Below are 19,133 nucleotides of genomic sequence, written 5' to 3'. Positions count from 1 at the left end.
GCGAGCAACGTGCCCTCTTCTCTGTTAAGATGAACGTCCTTGGGTGCATGTGAGACAGTTCTTCAAAAAGAGACATATTTGATGAGATTGTGTTCACCTATACAAGTGATCCAAATGATTTGAACATTGAGCAATGGAGCAGACGGGCATTACAGAGCTTACATTTGCAATCTTCTGCCGTTTAAGTGTATATTGGAAAAAAAGACAATCTCACTTATTGAACACATTCACCCTGGAGGGCAAACTGCTACGGTAATGAACACCACACTCTCGGAGAATTACAGTGTCCTTTATCCTGCTGTAGTAGAGGATGAAAAAGGATCTGACCGACACGTCGAGACGCGTGCACGCACACACGCGCGCGAACACACACGCATATACAGTACAAAAACAAGAAAAGCCTGAGAGAGGGAGTGAGAGCAAATGTGCGTTTGCAAGCCCCATAAACCTGTAAACAAAATCTGTGAAGCAGATAAATTATAAAAGGCACAATGCAATTAAAGCCAAATTCAATTTGAGCACACACTGTCCATCTGCCACAGTGAAACAAAAGCCGAGAACCTCCATTATTACCAAATCCCTGCTCCCGTTAATTTGTTTGCCGGGAGATTTTTAGTTTCTAGAAGCGAGCTGTGCTTAAATGCCAGGTTTGCTCACTCAGGGCTACGTCTTCTGAAAAACAGCCTCCAGATGCTCCCAATCAGACTTCATCAACATATCTTCCCCCTCCCCCAAATAAGATTTTTTTCCCCTTCTTTCCTCTGATCCTAATGAGGTTTTATTGTTCAACAACAATGCAGCAAAACAGGTATACCTCTGGAGACCGCTGCTGTAATCTGCATTCTCCAGCATGTTCTAACTGTGCAACAGAAAAGAGCAAATGAGAATCACAGAGAGGGGGGGGGGCAAAAAAGAAAAAGGGTTTTGCTTTTCAAAAATGCTCTTTTGATCACATCAGCATATCTAAAAGTCCTTCTAACAGGTGAGAAAACAACAGCTGATACAGTCACGGCGTGCATCTAAGATCTTTAGTCAGGCTCTGGTGAATCATTGTGTACGCTTCCTTGGTCGAACTGAAATAGAAGGGCTCCTTTTCCTAATCCTGTTTGGCCACTTTAGAATGGGAGATAGTAATCTGTGCCCCAGCATCTGAGAGCGCAGTTCAAGAGAGTGCGCTTTCTCTGCTTTAAGCCAGCGGGGAGGGTAAAAAAAAAAAGAAAATCATCTTCAAAGGTGCAAGAGTGTGTCAATTTAAAATCAGAAATGTATCTGCCATCTTTCTGCTTCTTAAACTACAATACATCTGTGCTGATTAAAGCACATCAAAGCCTGTTCTTTCACTCCTCTGAGCAACGAGGGGAGATTTTAATTGCAAAATGTTAAACCTCACAATTAAAGGCTTTGTGCATCTACGGACTAACCCAAACACGGCCATTAAGGACAGCATACAAATTAGCCTCCACGTGAATTCGATTGAGGGACAAGGACTGCTCAGAAGCGTGCTAGGCCAATGATAATCTTCCATTAGAACCATTGCAGAGGGTCACGCGCGTTCTTAGAAATGCAGCTGGAGATGCGGCACCGTTTCAGGCTTGTTTTTTTGTGTCACCTCTAAAGGTGGTTAAACCTGCTAGTGTCAGAAAAATTAGCTTTTATTCATTATAAGAGTAGATAAAAAAATATCCACAAACAGCCAAACAGGTGGTACATCGAGTGTTTTGGGCTGTCTCCCCAAAGTCTCAACGTCTCTGCTTGAGATTTGTTGTTCAAAGTGGAGTTTGTTCCGCCTCTTTTCTTCACATGCGCTACCCCAACGTGCACGCTGGTGGGTGACGCGAGTTTAAATTAAACCGAGTGTTTGAGTGAATGACATGTGTAACCCGTCAACATGCTGAGACTGCTGGGCTAGATTCGAGCCCCCCCTGTGACCCCCGGTTAGGAATAAAAGACAAAATTAAACTATATGAACAACAAACCACATTTCAGCCATTTGCTCACTGACACGGCATGCAGGTAACCATGCAAACACGTGTTTGCCCCCCACATGCACATACACTATTGCGGTGTCAGAAAGACTTGTGTCTGCCATGATAAGAGAGTGACAATGATACTGCACAGCCATTAGCCTGAAAATAGCCTGCCAGTACAAACAGTTGTCAGCCGGGCTCATTGTCAGACGCTGGCTATGCCGTGAAACTGAAAGAATTCAGTCATCTGCACTTTCAAAGGTAGTTTCCTGAACCTTTTTACCACATTGTATTATTCATTGCTTCAAAAAGGCCACAGAACTGATAAAGAAAAATAAACAACTTCATACTGGCCACAGTGGTGGCACAGAGAAAGCTCACCGTTACCTTGTAGGCTCACACTTGCCTCCTTGTTGCAAACACAAAGCCCCCTTTTACAACCTCTCTGAGAAACAACCGTGTCTAATTAAAATTCACATTTCAACCAAAATGGGGGAAAATAAGCCATCTTTGAACAATCCTGTCCGTCCTCACCCTGGTCATGAATTTCAGATAAACACTGCGATACACAGAGACCGGTGCCACATTAATTAAAAGCCTTGATAGACACCGCTTCCATCTAACAGACCTATCAGGAATTAAATTTGTATCAGAGGCAGAAAGAGCAGTTGAGGGGTCCCTCAGGGGGATTAATGAAACAGACTTTCATGGAGGAGTCATCAGAGCCGTAGACTGTGGGCGGAGGCAGAGAAGAAAGGGCCAGCAGCAGGATGTCATGTGTGGGACCGTCGCGTCACTGACCTCTCATTTCATACTTTAATAAAGTCGCACCCAGGTGTCCTTGATGCCTTCCAGCCGCCTGGGGCTCTGGGAAAAGCTAAACAGGAGGCAGCCATAACATAATTCTATAGCAACTGCTCCTTTTCTGTATTTCCACTGAAGTGTTATACATCCGTGTGCTATTGTAAACAGGAAGGAACAATGCATACATTCGATATGCTCCCTTTGGCCTTTTAATCAGGATGGAACTATGCTTTGGTTGAGACATACAGGATGATGTCCTCATTGAAGAATTGAACGTGTGCAATACAAAGTAACAGCATTACATCAATCCTGCAACAACCTGTCTCTCATTTTGCAGATTTGCCGGGGAGGGGGGGGGACTCGCCATGTCACTCCGACCTCATGATTTACTATCATCCGCTGTTGGTAACAGGAAATTGGAACAGCGCTGACTCGCTTTTGAATTGTGGTCGAGGCAGTTTTCTGTTGAAAACAGAAGCAGATTATCTCAATGAAATGGCAGCAGATTTAGAGATGTACAGTATGCAATATGTTATCACAACACACTCGGCCCAGACAGCTGCTATCTGTCATAAACTCTTGCTGTTGTTGGCCACACTACACAGCAACATGTGACCTAATCTAGATGAGCAGCCACTGAGCAAATACAGTGGAATGGTGTCATTTTTAATAAAGCTGTTTTATGGACCACAGTCAACAGAGCCAGAGGAACAGGCTGAAACTTCCTTGTGCAAATGATATAGCAGTCAGAGTTTCATAACTTCCTCTGCTGAGACAAGCCTGTGGCAAGCCCCCAAAGTGTTCAGAGTGCAGAGAGAGAGAGAAAAAAAATAGTCTAACCCTCGTCTTATCAAGATTACTCAGAGACATTTCTTTAATTAGTTTTAATATTTCTTGTTTAGATAATGTCAGCCAATTGACAATCCAGACCCAAACGGAACAGAGGGAACTCTGCTCTCCTCTGATACAGAGAAAATAACTGATTAAAATGATTGCTTACGCCATTTGATTTAAATGGTTATACACATATTTTGGACAGGACTCAAATACCTTGTGCACGCACAAAGTCACAGCACTGATCTTATCAGGCGGGTCTGAATGGTATCACGCTAGCGGTATTTGTTCAATTCAACAATGCAACATTACAGAGAAAAAAAAGGCCATTAATTGTGCAAACACTCGCGCAACAGCTTTTTTCCCCTCTTTTTTGCTTTCCTTGTGTTAACAGGACGTGCTCTATTTGTTGCCTGGGAAGCAATATGGACGTGAAGAGTTCTCGCTGGCGGTGGTGCGGTGATGGAAAAATAATTAGTGTTGCTGAGGAAAAGTTTCCTCTTTGTGAGATCTCAGACAAACACACCAGGCCTCAACCCCGAAACAATGTTGATCAAAGGACGCAAACATCTGGAGCAATGAGACTCCGGCCTTCGGAACAAAGATACCTATTTATATTTTTCCAAGATTACCAGTGATGATAACCAGCCACTGCACATGAGGGAGCACTTAGAATACCAAAGGTTTAGACTGTGACACTGTAGCCTACCTGCATATCCTCCCACCTGTCTCTCCTCTAATCTTTGTATTTCCACAATCCTCTCTCCCACATTAACACATTCCCAGGCTTTTGTACTCATGTCGCCGCTCCCTAACCACCTATCTCTGCCTCCCCCCTCTCTTCCTGCACCTTTTCTCTTCACCAGGCAGCAGGTGTTGAGTAGTGTTTACTCCCCCTTGCATCGTTCCTGCCGTTCCCTCTCTCTTTTTCCCCGTCTTTCTCTCTCACTCTCTCTCAGTCTTTCTGTGCATGTCTCTGTGGCAGCTGGTAGGAGGAGTGAAGATGCTATAACAGCTGCACAAGAGGGCGGGTGGAAAAAGAAGCACACAAGGCAAACAGCTCCGATCCCCTCGGGGTTGTCAACTCCAATCGGCCCTACCTCCGGATTTTTAACCAGGCAAACAGCAGGAAAACTGTTGCAGCCAGAAGACATCGGGGTCCTGGGTTCCATTAGCCCTACCTGGTGATCTCCCAGAGGACGTCTTTGTGGAGTGGTCCCGTCGCCTGAATGAAAAGTGTCCACTTAAATCCACTTACTAGCATTTGATAATTTCAGGTTTGAAAAACATGTCACTTCTAAATGGAAATTTTTGCTGAAGGTGCTTACATCTGTCGGTGAAAAATACAAAACAATGGACAAACAACAGGCTGCATTTTCCCTCTGTCTGCCGCTCACAATCTGCACTCAGTGTGTGTGTGTGTGTGTGCATGTGTGTGTGTCGTTTTGACGAAAGGCATCAAAATACATGAGATCAGCTCTCAGGCTTTGTTTGGCCCTGGCAAGGTTAGGCCAGACTCATTCCAAATTTCCTGAGGGGGAACACAGAGAAAAACGATTTGATGCAGATAAATCACTCGCACAGATCAAAAGACAAATCAGTGGCAAAGACAAAAGATGCTGACTTGCAGAGAACAATGGAGACAGGGAGACACATAGGTATCAGAGGAGCCGGCCTGGAGAGCCCCGCGCTCTGCTTGAATCGAACCTGCTAACCATGGTTTCCTTACCAGGTCAAACACACTCTGCTAGTGTGAGACAGAAAACCGTGTGTTTAAACCGATCCTGTTGTGTTCTTTCTGTGTACAGGGCTGCTGAGCTCTTAAAGGTGGGAGTTTGACAGACTCCTGTAGGCTTGATTTAAAAGGGGAACATACATAGAGAAAGCAAGAGGGGAGATAATCTACTTGATATAGGGTGTGTGTGTGTGTGTGTGTGTGTGTGTGTGCGTGCGCCTGTTTGCAGTCGTACATCTGTGCGGTTTGATCTATGGGTTCGGCTTAGATTTTTTTTCTATAGTTCTACATCTAAGACAAGAAGTCCTGTCCCGTGTAGCCACCCTTCACGCCTCACAGCCCCCAGTCTTCTATTAACTTCTTCAATGGAAGCAGTAAATAAATATATGAAATCCACAACTCTTTATCATCCACTCATCGCTTTAGTGAGTCGAAGCTTCAGCAAGAAAAGAGCCCATTGGGAGACGAGGTGTAGGAGAACATGGTCCGGCGGCGCCCCGAACCGATATTACATTTTTGATCAAATTGTTTCACAAATATCAGAGGAAGCAACTCATCACTTTTACAGCTCTGCTTCCCAGTTCTGGAAAACAATTCACACAACGGAAAACCATTGTGATTGAGCTTTAAAGCATATGTTATTACAATGATAGCCAAATATTCTTTAAAAAACACAGTTTGCCAGCAGCAGTCAGCATTTGAACCCCCCCCCCCCCCCCCCCCCCGCTGAGATAGGAAGAAGATAGGCCGTCAATTAAGATTAAGGGGAAATGAAAGAGAAATGTAAAAGAGGGTTTGAGGGGGAGGAGTTGACACATTTCAGATGAATAAAATGATATTAAAATGAACATGTGGAGTTGGGACACAGTCACACTTGACCTGTAAAGTGTGCTTAAGGAGAAAATATTTTAGACCCGAGCACTGGGTGAGTGCACACGTAAGAACCACACGACGCTTCAAATGAAACAATGGACATATATGAGGATAGTAGAAAAACAAATGAATCTATGAATAAAAACTAAATTATAAATGACCTGGGAAAAGGGGCGTCCATATCTTAAATGTGACTGTGACTTTTCCTTTTTTTCTCTTTTTTCACAGATATAATCCCTCCTTTTCCCACCCAGTTTTTTTCTTTAGCTTCTGTGGCCCTGGTACACCATCATACACACACGGCTTGACATCAGACTATATTCAAATATCAGGGGGCAGACAGAGTAAGGAGCCTGATAAGGTCAAAAGGATTTACCTAATAGATGTGGATGGAGGGTTAGAGCCCCATTCAGGTGTCTTGGGGAAGAGAAGTAGGGAGCATTAAAACATAAAACTGAGCTGGGTCAAGCCCTTAGTGAAAGTAATCCACCTTCCACACTCCAGCCGCTATCTCCAGTCCAAACAAGTGTGATTTGATACCGCCGCTCTGGCCTGGAACAGGGGGGAAAAAACAAGCCCGCTGCCACAACAAAGACAGGAAATTCAGCATGGATTCCTACTTCTCTCTTTTCTCCCGCCTCCCGATACCTAACAATGCTGGTAATGGAGAGAGAACAGTGCCCGGGGCTGGCAGAGACACCTGCGACATATTTTCTCCCCCCGCTCCTCTCCGACATCCCCATCCACCCTCCCGCTCTTCCCACCCCCTCGACATTAAAGTCCTTCACAGAAATCAGAATTTAATAAATCACCCCAGAGCCTGACAGAGTTTATCTCCGGGGGTCGCCTCCACTGTGCAGAGACTCACAGACAGACAAAGCCCAGCCCGATAAGATGTGAAATTAAATACAGTTAGCAGTTTGAGACAAAGGAGGGAGAGTGTCACACCAAGCTTTGTACGGTGTAAACGGCTGGCTGATGGTTGGGGCACACACACACACACACACACACATATGCGTGCGTGCGTGCGCGCAGCAGGGTGATTCATTTCAGGTTTCCTCTCACATTTAGCCTCATTTGCATCATCCACTGTCAACATATCGCTTCGACCAGATATGTTCAAGAGCTTTCATTAGACGTCCAGGGGATGACATCCTTTTTACCCAGATGCACCATTATTAATCACCAGCTCCACTCCTATGTGAACTCATCTCCATCACGGATCAAATGCTATCTGCCTGTGTTTCCTTTCGTTCAGCAGACATTCCTGACATCAGCCATCACTGCAGCTAAAAGAGACTTATGGGAGTGTGTTGGGGCTCAGACGACCTTATGAATGCCGCACAGAAGCGTTAGCACCTAGAGGATATAAATGTGTGGATTTGTTTAACATTGGGGAGATCTGTCAGAGCAAATGTCTGGCCTAATCGCGCACATGCTCCACGGCGTGCCGACTTTCAAGCAGCGTAAGAGTGCAACTGCTGAAAAGATCCTTTAAATCCGGTATTAATCATACTTACCTAGAATTTCTGTTTCAGGAAAACATACACATTTTACCATAATGAAACTTAAAATACTTTTGTGAAACAGTTCTACATCTTCTCCTGATTTAGTAGGTGAGAATTTTTGATTAAAACCCCACCCACTCGGTCCTCCACTGGATTTTTAAGATTTCAGAAAGTGATCCTTTCAGCTGTGAGTAAAAATATTCTTCAGGTGTTATTATTAACTTAATAGTATAAACCAACCAAGTTTGTGCTTAACTAGGATTGCAGTGTTATGGTATAATACACAGTCACGTAGGTTTCAATTAGCTTATTCTTCACATCATCACAGGACAGGATATGCCTCATCCAGCATTTTCCCTTTGCTTCACACTTAAGTAAAAGCACAGTCAGACTTCTAGTAAGAAGTAGTGTCGGCTGTCTAATGGGCTTAAACTGGTTGTTGGACCTGACCTTTCCCTTCGACGATTCTGGGGCCAACGGGCTCAGGCCTGTGCTGGGAACACAATGACCTCCGGGCGGAGGCTAATCTTCTACAAGCCCGTTCGCTTTGCTGACCAGACAGCCTTCTTCCATAGCCTCTTAAGCTCCAACTGATGTCTTCCTGCTGAGACAACAGTGCCAAGGAACTGTCAACAGTGCTGGCCCAGCAGAGCCCCGGCCGGGCCTCTTACACTGGGCCCTTTAGGGGTCCACAGGCGCAGACACTTGAAGAGCAGAGTGCCATGCTGCTCTGTAGAATGTGGGGAATGACAGGAATGCTGGGTGCCATCGTGGACCCTGATAACATTCTACAGTACATCTAAGAGCATGATTAGAAGTCTCTGGATTCGGTCCATCTATGGATGTGATTGGGGAAAAAAGAGGTCCTGGAAAGACCTATGAGGTTGGCATTTCAGTCCTCCAGCATCACTGCTACTGCCTCCCAGTCTATTGAAACCTGCATACTGCAGAAGAACTTGACGTGTTTCGTCAGAAGCTGTAACATTTAAAAAGAAGAAACGGTGGGCAGCAGACCTGAAACCCACGAATGTGTAATGTAAAAAACAACCAAGACACTAAGCATACGTGCGCACACATGCATACTCAAAATGAACAGTCAGGTCCCGGATGACTCATATAAAGCCCGCCGCTGTAAGAGGGGTATACCAGATGAAACAAGAAATAAAGAAAAGCCTGAATGCATCAGTTGTTGCGTTACTCCAACTTTCTAAGTGTTTGATGTGTGCAAGTGCTGACAAGGCAGCTCATTCTTTTGCCAAATATCCTTTTTTTTTATTTCTCTGTTCCAGTGATGGACGGTGAAAAGGTTGTTCTTTCTTCTCTGTGTAAGTAAACTGCACAAAGATGTGTTTGATCTTAGAAATCAGATCTGTATTTCTAGCATTGTCTCCATTTCCTACTGTGGCAACTTAAAGGTCAGGAGTGAAAGGCCATTTGATAACTACAGAAAGACCTTTTGGCTTTATTACGTTGCCTTTCATCTCCTTTCCGGCAGAGGTTAAAACAAAGCATTGCATCCTTTGAAAAAGAAAGGATAAAATGGATTGCCGTGGAGCCCCGAGCCTTTCTTTTCTGTCACCAGGGGAAGTCTGGAATCCAGCATACAAGCAAAACTCTAGTGGGATGTCTTCTCAGACACAATTAGCATATGTCCTCTCAACCTTCCACCAAACCTCTCAATGAGACCCTGAAATCCTATTGAGACGTTATTACCACTCAAACGGTGGATTGCCCAAAACACGGAAAGCCCCCGCTCTCACAGGTGCACGTGTACAATCACAGTGACAGCCGCCACCTAAATGAATCTTTCTTTCTTTCTCTTTTTATGGTAACCTTGGGAGACAGGCCGTGCCGGCATAACACTTAACAGCCACTAGTCTGGGAAAAATGTTTTGATATGCTTCTGTCATTTAATCATCCACATTCTGCCGAGGCCGCACAGGACAATTTTGCAGGATATTAACTCCCAACTAAACCCTTGCTTGTATCATTTGTGGGGCCAGTCAAGCAGGAGTCCCAGGAGGTGCCGAGACTTTCTCCTCACAGTCGTAGTAATCTAAGCTTGACTGGGTGCAAAGAGAGAGAGACAGACACACAGAGAGAGAGAGAGAGCTAATAGATAGGTAGAATGAAGCATAAAGGAATAAAAGAATCCAATGAAAAGTACAAATGAACCCTTTTATTGAGAGTCACAACAGTAAAAATAAAATACGGGTGTATTTGTGCTTTGGATGATTGAGTAACAACAATAATACAGCCAAACTGTGCGGCGGTGTATTTTTTTAAACCGATGTTAGGGAATGAACGAAATTCCTAAAATGTCACTTTAACGTGATCCACGTGGACATCCCACATTGCTTAATGGAGTAGGAAATTCGTTTCTTTTCTGCAGTGGAACCGACAGAGTGGATGTGTGGTTCTATGCAAAATATATGAAGGCATTATTACAAAAACGCACAAGTTTCAATTGTCTGCGGGGGGGGGGGGGGGGGGGGGGGGGGGGGTATTTCATTGCACTGGAGACTACTCCTATTCTTTTAGCAGGGAGCGTCTCATACACACATAATGCAAAAGACAGCAAAGGCAACTGATGAAAACCATTTTTGTTCCATCACAAAGAACTAGGTCACCCTCTCATAATTGTCAATCATGCAATAAATCTCTCTGTGGCACAAATGAATACGGCATTAGAAATGAGACAAAGCTTATTGGCATGCTATGTCAGCTTGACTCAATTCATCCTCCTTTTCACACAAGTCCATTCATATGTGAAGTAGTGAGAGGGTGTCTCTCACAGGCAGCACGCATGCACGCACGCACACACCGAAGCAGACTCAGACTCTCTCCCTCACTGAGCATGTCGCACACACGCTTGCACACAAGCAAACGCAATCACACAATCTCCATGTGGCAGTTACAGGGGCTTAATGTATGTGGACATTTCAGCCGAGGGCTCCTTTAAACCCGAGCATTGCAATGTTCGTTTCCTTAGAGAAAGTGTCTCTTTGTGTTTTCTGCAACATAAACAGCAGGAATTATTGCTTTAAATGCATTTGCACTTGAATCAGATGTCCACCTTGCCGGTTTGAAGCTACATTCTGGCTGGAAAAACACTGAAGTGACGCCTGCTTTTTCTCCTGACCCAACACTAAAGCAGGTTTTTGGAGATGTGCGCTTAATGCTATCTGATTGGCTGGGAGCTTTGGCTTGACACAGCACTGCAGCTCCATCCACGCTGGCTTCTGTCACATCTCCGAGGACCTGACTGTCACTCTTTAAGAGGAGGGTAATAATAGCCAGGCGCCACAGCAAGTGGTGGTACAGGCGATTTTAAAGAAACATCAGGGAGACGGTGACATTTGAGTCTACAAGGAGCGAAACCCAAGCGCAGCAAACCAATAAAGACTCCCACCTATATTCTCAATAGGCTTAGAGAGAGAGGGAGTGATGTCAGTGTTAGATGAAAATGTGTTGACCTGCTGATATTGATACCCCACTCATAACCTCTACAGGTGTGCGGTGAAATCAGGAAACAACGCCGCTATCTCAATGCCAAAACTGCGAACCTGATCACTTTAGCACGCATAAGCTGCTTCCTTCACTCTGAGAACTGCTGAGATGGCATCAAACGGAAAACACAGGCGGAAAAGGAAAGGCATTCAAATTTAAAAGGAACATATAGGGACACTAAAATAAAAAAGCGGAATGTTTCTTACAGGTTCTAATTAAAGCGGTTTTCCTCTGACAGTGGCCTGAAGATGACTGATTGAAATTTGATGGAGCACTTTCATCAAGGTTACTTTTTTTGTGCATTTGAAAGACAGATCTGGAACAATTTACTGATCAGTGGCCAAAAGCTGCCAGAACCAGTTATTAAGCTGTGACCTATTAATGAAGGAATGAAGACAGTAGATTTTCTGCATTTAGAGTTTTTGAAATACTATAATATGGGAAAATCCACATTACAACATGTAAAATATTTTTTAAAAAGACTTTAAGATAATAGAATTATGATCTGAGCTGTTGGCATTATCACTTACACTATACCTAGTCTATTTAAATACTCATTTTATTTAAAACCTTTAATTCATGCACACACCAAAGCATGAATTCAACTCCAGAAATGTTTCAAAAATGAGGTAAAGGAAACTCAAAACTCATTTTACGCTCTCATTTTGTGCTCATTGTTCGTCTGAACTGCACCAAATTGGATGAATTAAGGATTTGTTTTTTGGGGTTTTTGCGTTGCAATGAAGCCAGACTTTACACAAACAGCTATGGGGTGGTTTTCATCAGAAGGTATTGACTGAGCAGATGCTTTGAACCACAGTAGAATGTGCCGCTTGTCTCAAGTGTCATTAGCTTCGGGGCTTTTCCAGCTAGAGCCAGGTAAAGATTAGATAACAATCAGCCCTTTAATAGATACTGTTGGAGGCGCCGGGGCCGTTCCAGCGCTGTGCCGCTCATCTGAAGCGAAAAGCCGAAGAAGAGAGAGGAAACCAATGTCATTTCCTCACTCATTTCAGCTGTGCAATGTTCAATGGAGCTCGGGGATGAACGCGGCTGTTGCTAAATTACACAAAGGTGTGGGTTTAATCCAGTGTCTGCAGCGTCTGTGGCAGCCGTGGAGAAAATCAGGTTTCCATCATCCAATCAGGGCAACTGGACAAATTGTTGGTGTACCAATGCACATATACATATATTAATGTTTTTGTATTGGAAAAGTACCCCTGTGTAGGGTTAGCTCACACAGACAAATCAGCAAGTAGGCTACAAAGGGCTTTTTGTTGGATGACATTCCTTTCTTAATAGACCTCAATTATAAGAAGAAGTCCTTTGCACTGAGAGGAGAGCTTCAAAAATATTGACACGGGAGGGAAAAACATCTGCATGTTTACTCAGGAGAAGATTCATCCGCGATAGCCTTCACAAAAATGAAGAGGGCAAGAGAAAAACAAGTGAAGGAAATTTGTGGAATCCCATCTGAGATTGTTTCCCTGATGGATTCCTTTTCCTGTCAGCTCAGACGAGAAATGAAGCCGGGGAAAATTAACTCCTGATACAGTTACGCTGAATTAGACAGAGAGGAGGAGGAGGAGGGGGTCTACATACTTTTTAAGGATTCCAGCCTTGTCATTTTCAATTTTCTGCTCTTTGGACATGCTTGTATTCAGATTCCCCAACATCTATTCGCCATATCAATCCTAATTAGACAATCTGGGAGCACGAAGGGTGGGAGCAGCTTTATTTGCATAATTTAATCATAAATACTCAGTGATACATATTTCCAAATGCATTTGTACAATTATCTTTTCTTCCTTGGGGCAAAAGTATTAATATGATTAGGCAATAATTCTTTAAAAAGGGGGGAAATGGGAAACCAGCAAGTGTGCACTCTTTTTTTAAACTCCAGCTTTGGGCTATATGAAAAATTAATTAATTTCTGAGGAAAATCAATTTCTCTATGTGACCATATTAGACAGAGCGAGGCGGCGGCCTGCATTCCTTCTCCAATCAGGAAATCTCATCTGCTCCCTCTAACTTCTGTCAGTAGTGTTTAACATCCTGGCGCGAGCGTCACTGACTTCCACCATACTCCCTAAATGTGCGGTAATGCAAAGGAACCTGCGATTAAGGACAAGCAAATAAGCCTCTACTGGGCCGTCACAGAGCAGATCTAAGTGAAATCTGTCACCGGTCTGACTCTATTGTCAAATTATAGCGGAGCTACAAAACAGCCCGAGTCGGCAGCGTATATGAATTAAATAGGTAATTTTAATACGCTGACCCACATGGAAAGCTCTGATGTCACTGTGAGACTGTAAACCATTTCATTTGCTCCAAGAATTAATTGGCAATTCAATCACTGTTGCGCATCCAGTAAAGACATGCAAATAAGATCGCAGCTTGGACAACTAATGCTTCCAACAGGCAAATTAATAATACAGGCCTCTTTCCCATGCAAATAGGCCCTAAATCCACAAATGACATTAGAGAGTGTCAAACAAAGCCTCCTTAACAAGTGAAACACAAGGTTTCCACAGCTTTTGGTTCAGCTTCACTGCAGGCTCAAAATAAATAAATAAATAAATAAATAAAAAGAATCCTCAAAAGCAAAAAAAAAAAAAAAGTGTATGTTACTTTTGTCAAATGAAACATTGTGTGGATTTGACTGAGAGAAAATGCTTTAATTTACACTTGTTCCCGCTGAGTGAATGTCAAGTCAATAAAGCTATTCTGGTTTTCAAGGAGACTATTTGTTTAAAAAAAACACACACCTTGCCGCCATCTGCCAACTGCACAGTTGACTTGAGCACATGTACTGTACCTAATCAAATTTACCAGAGCCCTGCTGAAGGATTAAAAATCTTTTCTAAAAAAAAAATCATACTACTCTTCTCTCTCTCTGTCTTTTTTTCCTCACTCTCTCTTTCTAATCAGGCATCTGTCACTCTGTTTTTGAAGTTATTATCGCCCAGGCTCCCTCTTGGATGTGGTTGCTGGGTGATGGGTATCTTAGCACCCACTCTGACTGGGAACGATTTGAATGGAATCCAGAAATCTCCCCTGAGTACCTGTAAACACATCCGTGCCTTGTAGAAAACAAATATATTATAAGAGAGCTCAGCGGAGGAGAAGAGGGAGAGACAAGCTGGCACCCTCAGTGGCAGCTCACACTGAGCGCTCAACAAAACAATTACCATCATTTGCAAATATGTGTGTTTAGGCATAAACACTCTGGAAACGGGGACCAAAAAAAAAAAAAAGGTGAGAAGTCTCCCAATGCTCCCCGTCACATCAACATCAATTAAATGTATTTGTTAAAGGAGAAGCGGGCGCGACCTGTCACTGGGAACGTTTCAGAGTCAAACCTGCCCAACTGCAGCGGGCTGGGGGAAAATCTGTTTAAGAAGGGCGTGCGAGCAAAAAGCCGTCCCGTTCCCCCGTCGTGGGACACCGTCTGGGGCGTGTGGTTAACCTTCAAGGATAGACAATGATTGTCAATTAACTGCTGCTTTTCTGCACCTCAGCATCGGATAGCCTGCCTCTACGAAAGCAGACCAATGAGAGATACGCGATATCTTTGTGCCGCCTCTTGTGTTATAATAACCTTTCAAAGAGTTCAAGTGTCACGAGGCAATAAGAACCTTTTCCATCCCACCGCAGGGAAAATGAAAAGGAAAACATGTAGCCAGAGCAGGGGGCTCCTGGAGGGCTCCTGGAGGGCTGCAGTCATAGACTAGGGGACCAGGATCAGTCTAGGAATGAGGGACAACACTGCTAATATGGGATAAGTGTCCTTGAGAAAAGATGGGTCAAGAATGACGGCAGTGCTCCTAAAAATAAATAAAAGATCACAACTGAAATAGTCATTAATTGTGCTAATATGTACATCATGTCAGCATGTTACTGAAATAAGAATTCCTCACAGTAGTGCCTTTTAAAGTGCCATTTAATGCGATCAAACAGTGCTACACAATGCCTATTAGAGAACTATTTGGTGGAGTTTTATTTTTGTTCCCATCCAAACTAAAACAGCAGGATTCAGAGGTGCTCTGTGATGCTATTCACAATCACACTGTGTGCAAAATGAGAGTACTGTTGTTTTAACACAAAAGACCGAGAGAGGGGAAAAAAAACAGCATGTGAAATGGCACGACCTATTGTACGGGAGTATTATTCGCCTCATTGTTAGCGCTCGGCTACTGTAGAAAAAGAATAGTGACATTGTGGTAACAGGGTGGGATGAAAAGCTAAACTATCTCAGGCAGCAGGCTGTTGTTGTGTAACCTGAGCGGGTTAACCGGTGAACCCAGATACTTTCCCCCCATCTGTAAGTGGGTGCAAAACGCAATACTGGGTCTGGAGAAGCGGCTCTTTTTCACCTGCGGGCCAGCCCGCGCCCTGTTTGCCTACACCGATCATTTTGTCAGCAGCCGCTCAGTGACAGGCGGCGTGAAGCGCACATCCCTGCAAAATAAAATCAACTCTTCTTAAGTAGCAGAAGCCTTTTATCCAGCGGATGCCTCACTGTTCCATGATGTAATTCTCCAAATGGGGCAGGCAGGCGGACACGCCGGGTCTGAGTGATTGATTTCAGCCCAGCTCCAGGAGTACCTGGCTGCTTTCAGAGACAATTACAGTCCTGTCCATGTGCCCATAATAGCCCAGCACTTTAGCGTCATTAAAGCGACGCGAGGCACTGCATTATCCTTTAACCCCATCGCCGGCCATCCCCCCATTGACAACCCAGAGAGTTCAACCACATACTTTGTCACCTGAAGCCCTACAGCAGGCTGGAGAGGACGGCCGCCACAGGGTATAGGTCTGTCTCTATAGGAAAGATGGGTGGGTGTGCATCTCCCGCGATGCTTTATGTAAATGATGCTTAAGCACCAGAGTGCACAGGTGACTTGTTGAGACGATTGTCATGCTGTATTATAAATGGAGAGCTCAGGCAAATTTATGAGCCCTAAATATTGCAGGCAGCTATTTCTAGCTCTTCTTTAGAAAACGTTAAATGAAAGTGATTTTTATTAATGCATGCAACCGAGTTACAAAATAAATGAATAGGAGGAGTAAAAGGTACCGTAAATGGTTACATTTTGATATTGGCCATTTCAAAAGCTTCCTAAAAAATGTCCAAGGTAGTTTTCTGTGTCCTAAAAAATGCCTTTCCTGACCAGGCCTGAGAGTCCACTGAAGCAGATGAAGCAACGCTGAGAGGGTCATCAACAAATATAGATCTGCACCACAAATTCTGCTGCAGGTGTGTTTCATTAAATGTACTTCTTCAGCAAGCATTTTTTTTAAAAAAAAAAGTCCAAATTAAGTGGTATATCTTGCGTTCCCAAAGCCTGCATACAAAGTGTTTAGTGTTGGTGGGTGCAGATGCGAGCCTTTCCATCATATTTGCATTTCCACCTCATTTCTGGGTAGGAGGATCAATATGAAATCAATCACAGTGACAGGTAAGATGGTAAATTTGAGCGAGCTGAACCGTCCTGAGAGACCAGGCGATACATCAAAGGCAGCAGGAAGAGGACAGCAAAAAGGAGGCTTTAATCAAATATTGATCGCTACTTAAATCACTCCGTATTAAAACATATAAAGCTCAAAATCATTGGTTTTCATACTGTGGCTGATTGCACTAATTTCCAAGGTGTGCCTGTTTACCACATTGGATTTATCCGTGATTCGACCTGTTCAGCTACAATAAATTATTTCCGGATGTTACTGATTTGTAATTGTTAAAACAATTCTCACCGTGAACACTCGCTTCGTGCTGCTTTAAAATGATCATATCAGCAAAAGTATTAATTTAAAAAAAAATCAATATGTGTAATTTATCTCATTTGCTTTCTTAAATTACAAGTGATGTGCATCATTCCCTCTTCCGAGGAGACACCAGAGTATTAAAATAAATTCCAAAAAGCCTCCTTTAAGTTTCAAGCTATCATTCCAAAGGCTGCTGAATAGATGCACTCTTGTTTTTAAAGTTTTAAGTGAGGATTTCTCCACACCTGAAAGGGAGCAGCTTTTTTAAATCCTGTGATGGGTGCAGTTGATATTATTGATTCACTGCACTCATGCACACGCTCGTCGCTGTCTTGGCCTTGGCCTACACGTGTATAAAAACTTTTACTAAACTTTTTTGCCTGGTGTTGCGCGCTGGCCTTGTTCCCGAGTAGTTATAACTCAACTCTCTGCGTGTGCGCGCACGTTTATTCTTTTTGTAACTCTGTTTTTTGTTTTTTTTTTAATGATTGCTGAACTGGATTTCAAAGATGACCATGTCGCCTGAGCCCACGTTTTAATCAGATGAAAAATGTCTCCCCCTTCCTTGCTCCTGCGTCTTTACGCACGGTCGTCCGGAGACACATTTAACCAAAATGCCGCACACAGCTGCCCACTAACCTCGCATTGGTGCAGTCGTTGTACAGCGTCTCGAAGTCTTTTCTGGAGATGAGTTTACAGCGGTTCACCCCGGGTTGGATCGCGCCGAGCCCTCTGAGGATGCGGACCTGCTCCACATTGCACACCACCGGCGTGATCTCCAGCCGCTTCAGCTTCGTATAGACGGTGTGCAGTCCGCCGACCAGGTGCTTCAGAAACAGGTCGAAAGCCTGAGGAAGACAGATGAGCTCGCAGCCGTCCACGGTGAAAGACGCCACTTTGGCACCGCGCAACTCGACCATCTTGCACTCGTTGTTTTGCGGTATGTTTTCAACAGGCGACGGGGTCGAGTAGACGGGTTTGCTGGGGGGTAGCGCCGCAGTCGGGATGCCCGGGCTGCTGGTGGCGAGGAGCTCTGATCTGAACAAGGTCTGTCCGGGTCCGGATGGGGGGGCCAGGGATGGAGACGGTGATGAAGTTGTCGACGGCGGCGACGTGGTCGCGGAAGGAGTCGAGATCGGAGGCGGTGGGACCAGAGGACTTGGTGGGATTAGTGCAGCCGGTACGGCCATGGTGACCTACAGCAGGGGAAGAGAGTAGCCGAAGTTCAAAGTAGAAAACCCAGCCTGCCGAGACACCCCTAAAATGAAAGAATCCACGAGAGTTTAGCTCCTCAGATAAGTTGGAAAGTAAAAAAGAGCTGCCCCAAAAAGGCGTGCTGAGTGAGGGGCTTTTGGGGAAGGGGGGGTGAGCAGCGGGACAATGATCAAAGATAGGAGGAGGAATGACAGGAGGAAAATGAGCTGAAAAGTGCAGCTCCGCTCTGTGGATGAGTTGTTGTTGTCACACGGTACAGAGAGGGAGGAGCTAGGGGACAGTCAGCCTTTGAAGAACAGATAACCGGGCTGCAGCTCTGCGCACTCGCTGCCGTTTATTCCACGCATCAGGAAAAGGATTTGCTATGAATGTTTCACTGCGAGTCCATGTCGTGGTTAAAAGAAAGAATTCCGGATCGCGTTCCTTTCTTTACAGGTCACCTTTACCTGCAGCTGAATGAGATTCATTATAGTTTAGAGGCTACAAAAAGTGTGCAAAAACTATATCTATAAATATTTTATATTCTTATTTGTTGTACTTTATTGGGAACATCCTGCTGCGGTCTTACAGTTCATTATAGTCCAAAGTACACCATATCTGTGGGAGAGGAACATATGTTCATTTATAATGATTATTGTATTGACACAGCAAGAGTTAGTTTTGGTGTGAAGAGTGCCTGACGCAAAACCAGGGAGTGTCTGTTTGTGCATGGTATCAACTCTTTACATGTGTGCAAAATTATACATGTGTCAAAATTAAACGGAGTTTCCAACAGCCGTGTTCATGTTCTGCAGTTTGCACTTCCAGCCCATTTGCAGTGTTATCACTGTTTTACTTTATTAGCTATGAGCATTTCAACTAATGTGTCCTCCAGTAAAAAGTGTTAAAAATTAGCAAATTTATTTAGATAACGAGCTG

At 44.1% G+C, this 19,133-nt stretch overlaps 1 protein-coding gene across 4 annotated transcripts in view; it reads right to left on the bottom strand.

The window, feature by feature from the left end:
- dachd (dachshund d) overlaps positions 1–18,458 on the bottom strand; it is an 86,409-nt gene extending 67,951 nt beyond the window's left edge. For 2 of the 4 annotated variants that reach the window (XM_057036975.1, XM_057036997.1), the window contains exon 1: positions 17,640–18,456. In XM_057036975.1, the coding sequence (XP_056892955.1) occupies positions 17,640–18,190 (551 nt within the window). In that variant the 5' untranslated portion in view covers positions 18,191–18,456. Of the gene's footprint in view, positions 1–17,639 lie in introns of all 4 variants that reach the window. The other 2 variants (XM_057036984.1, XM_057036992.1) reach the window with 2 other exon arrangements.
- Positions 18,459–19,133: the final 675 nt, after the last annotated feature.

Source organism: Takifugu flavidus, chromosome 1 (genome assembly GCF_003711565.1).
Source record: "Takifugu flavidus isolate HTHZ2018 chromosome 1, ASM371156v2, whole genome shotgun sequence".
Classification (NCBI taxonomy): Eukaryota; Metazoa; Chordata; class Actinopteri; order Tetraodontiformes; family Tetraodontidae; genus Takifugu; species Takifugu flavidus.
The sequence above is the reverse complement of the archived record's forward strand: the minus strand, read 5'-3'. Positions and strand labels throughout refer to the sequence as shown.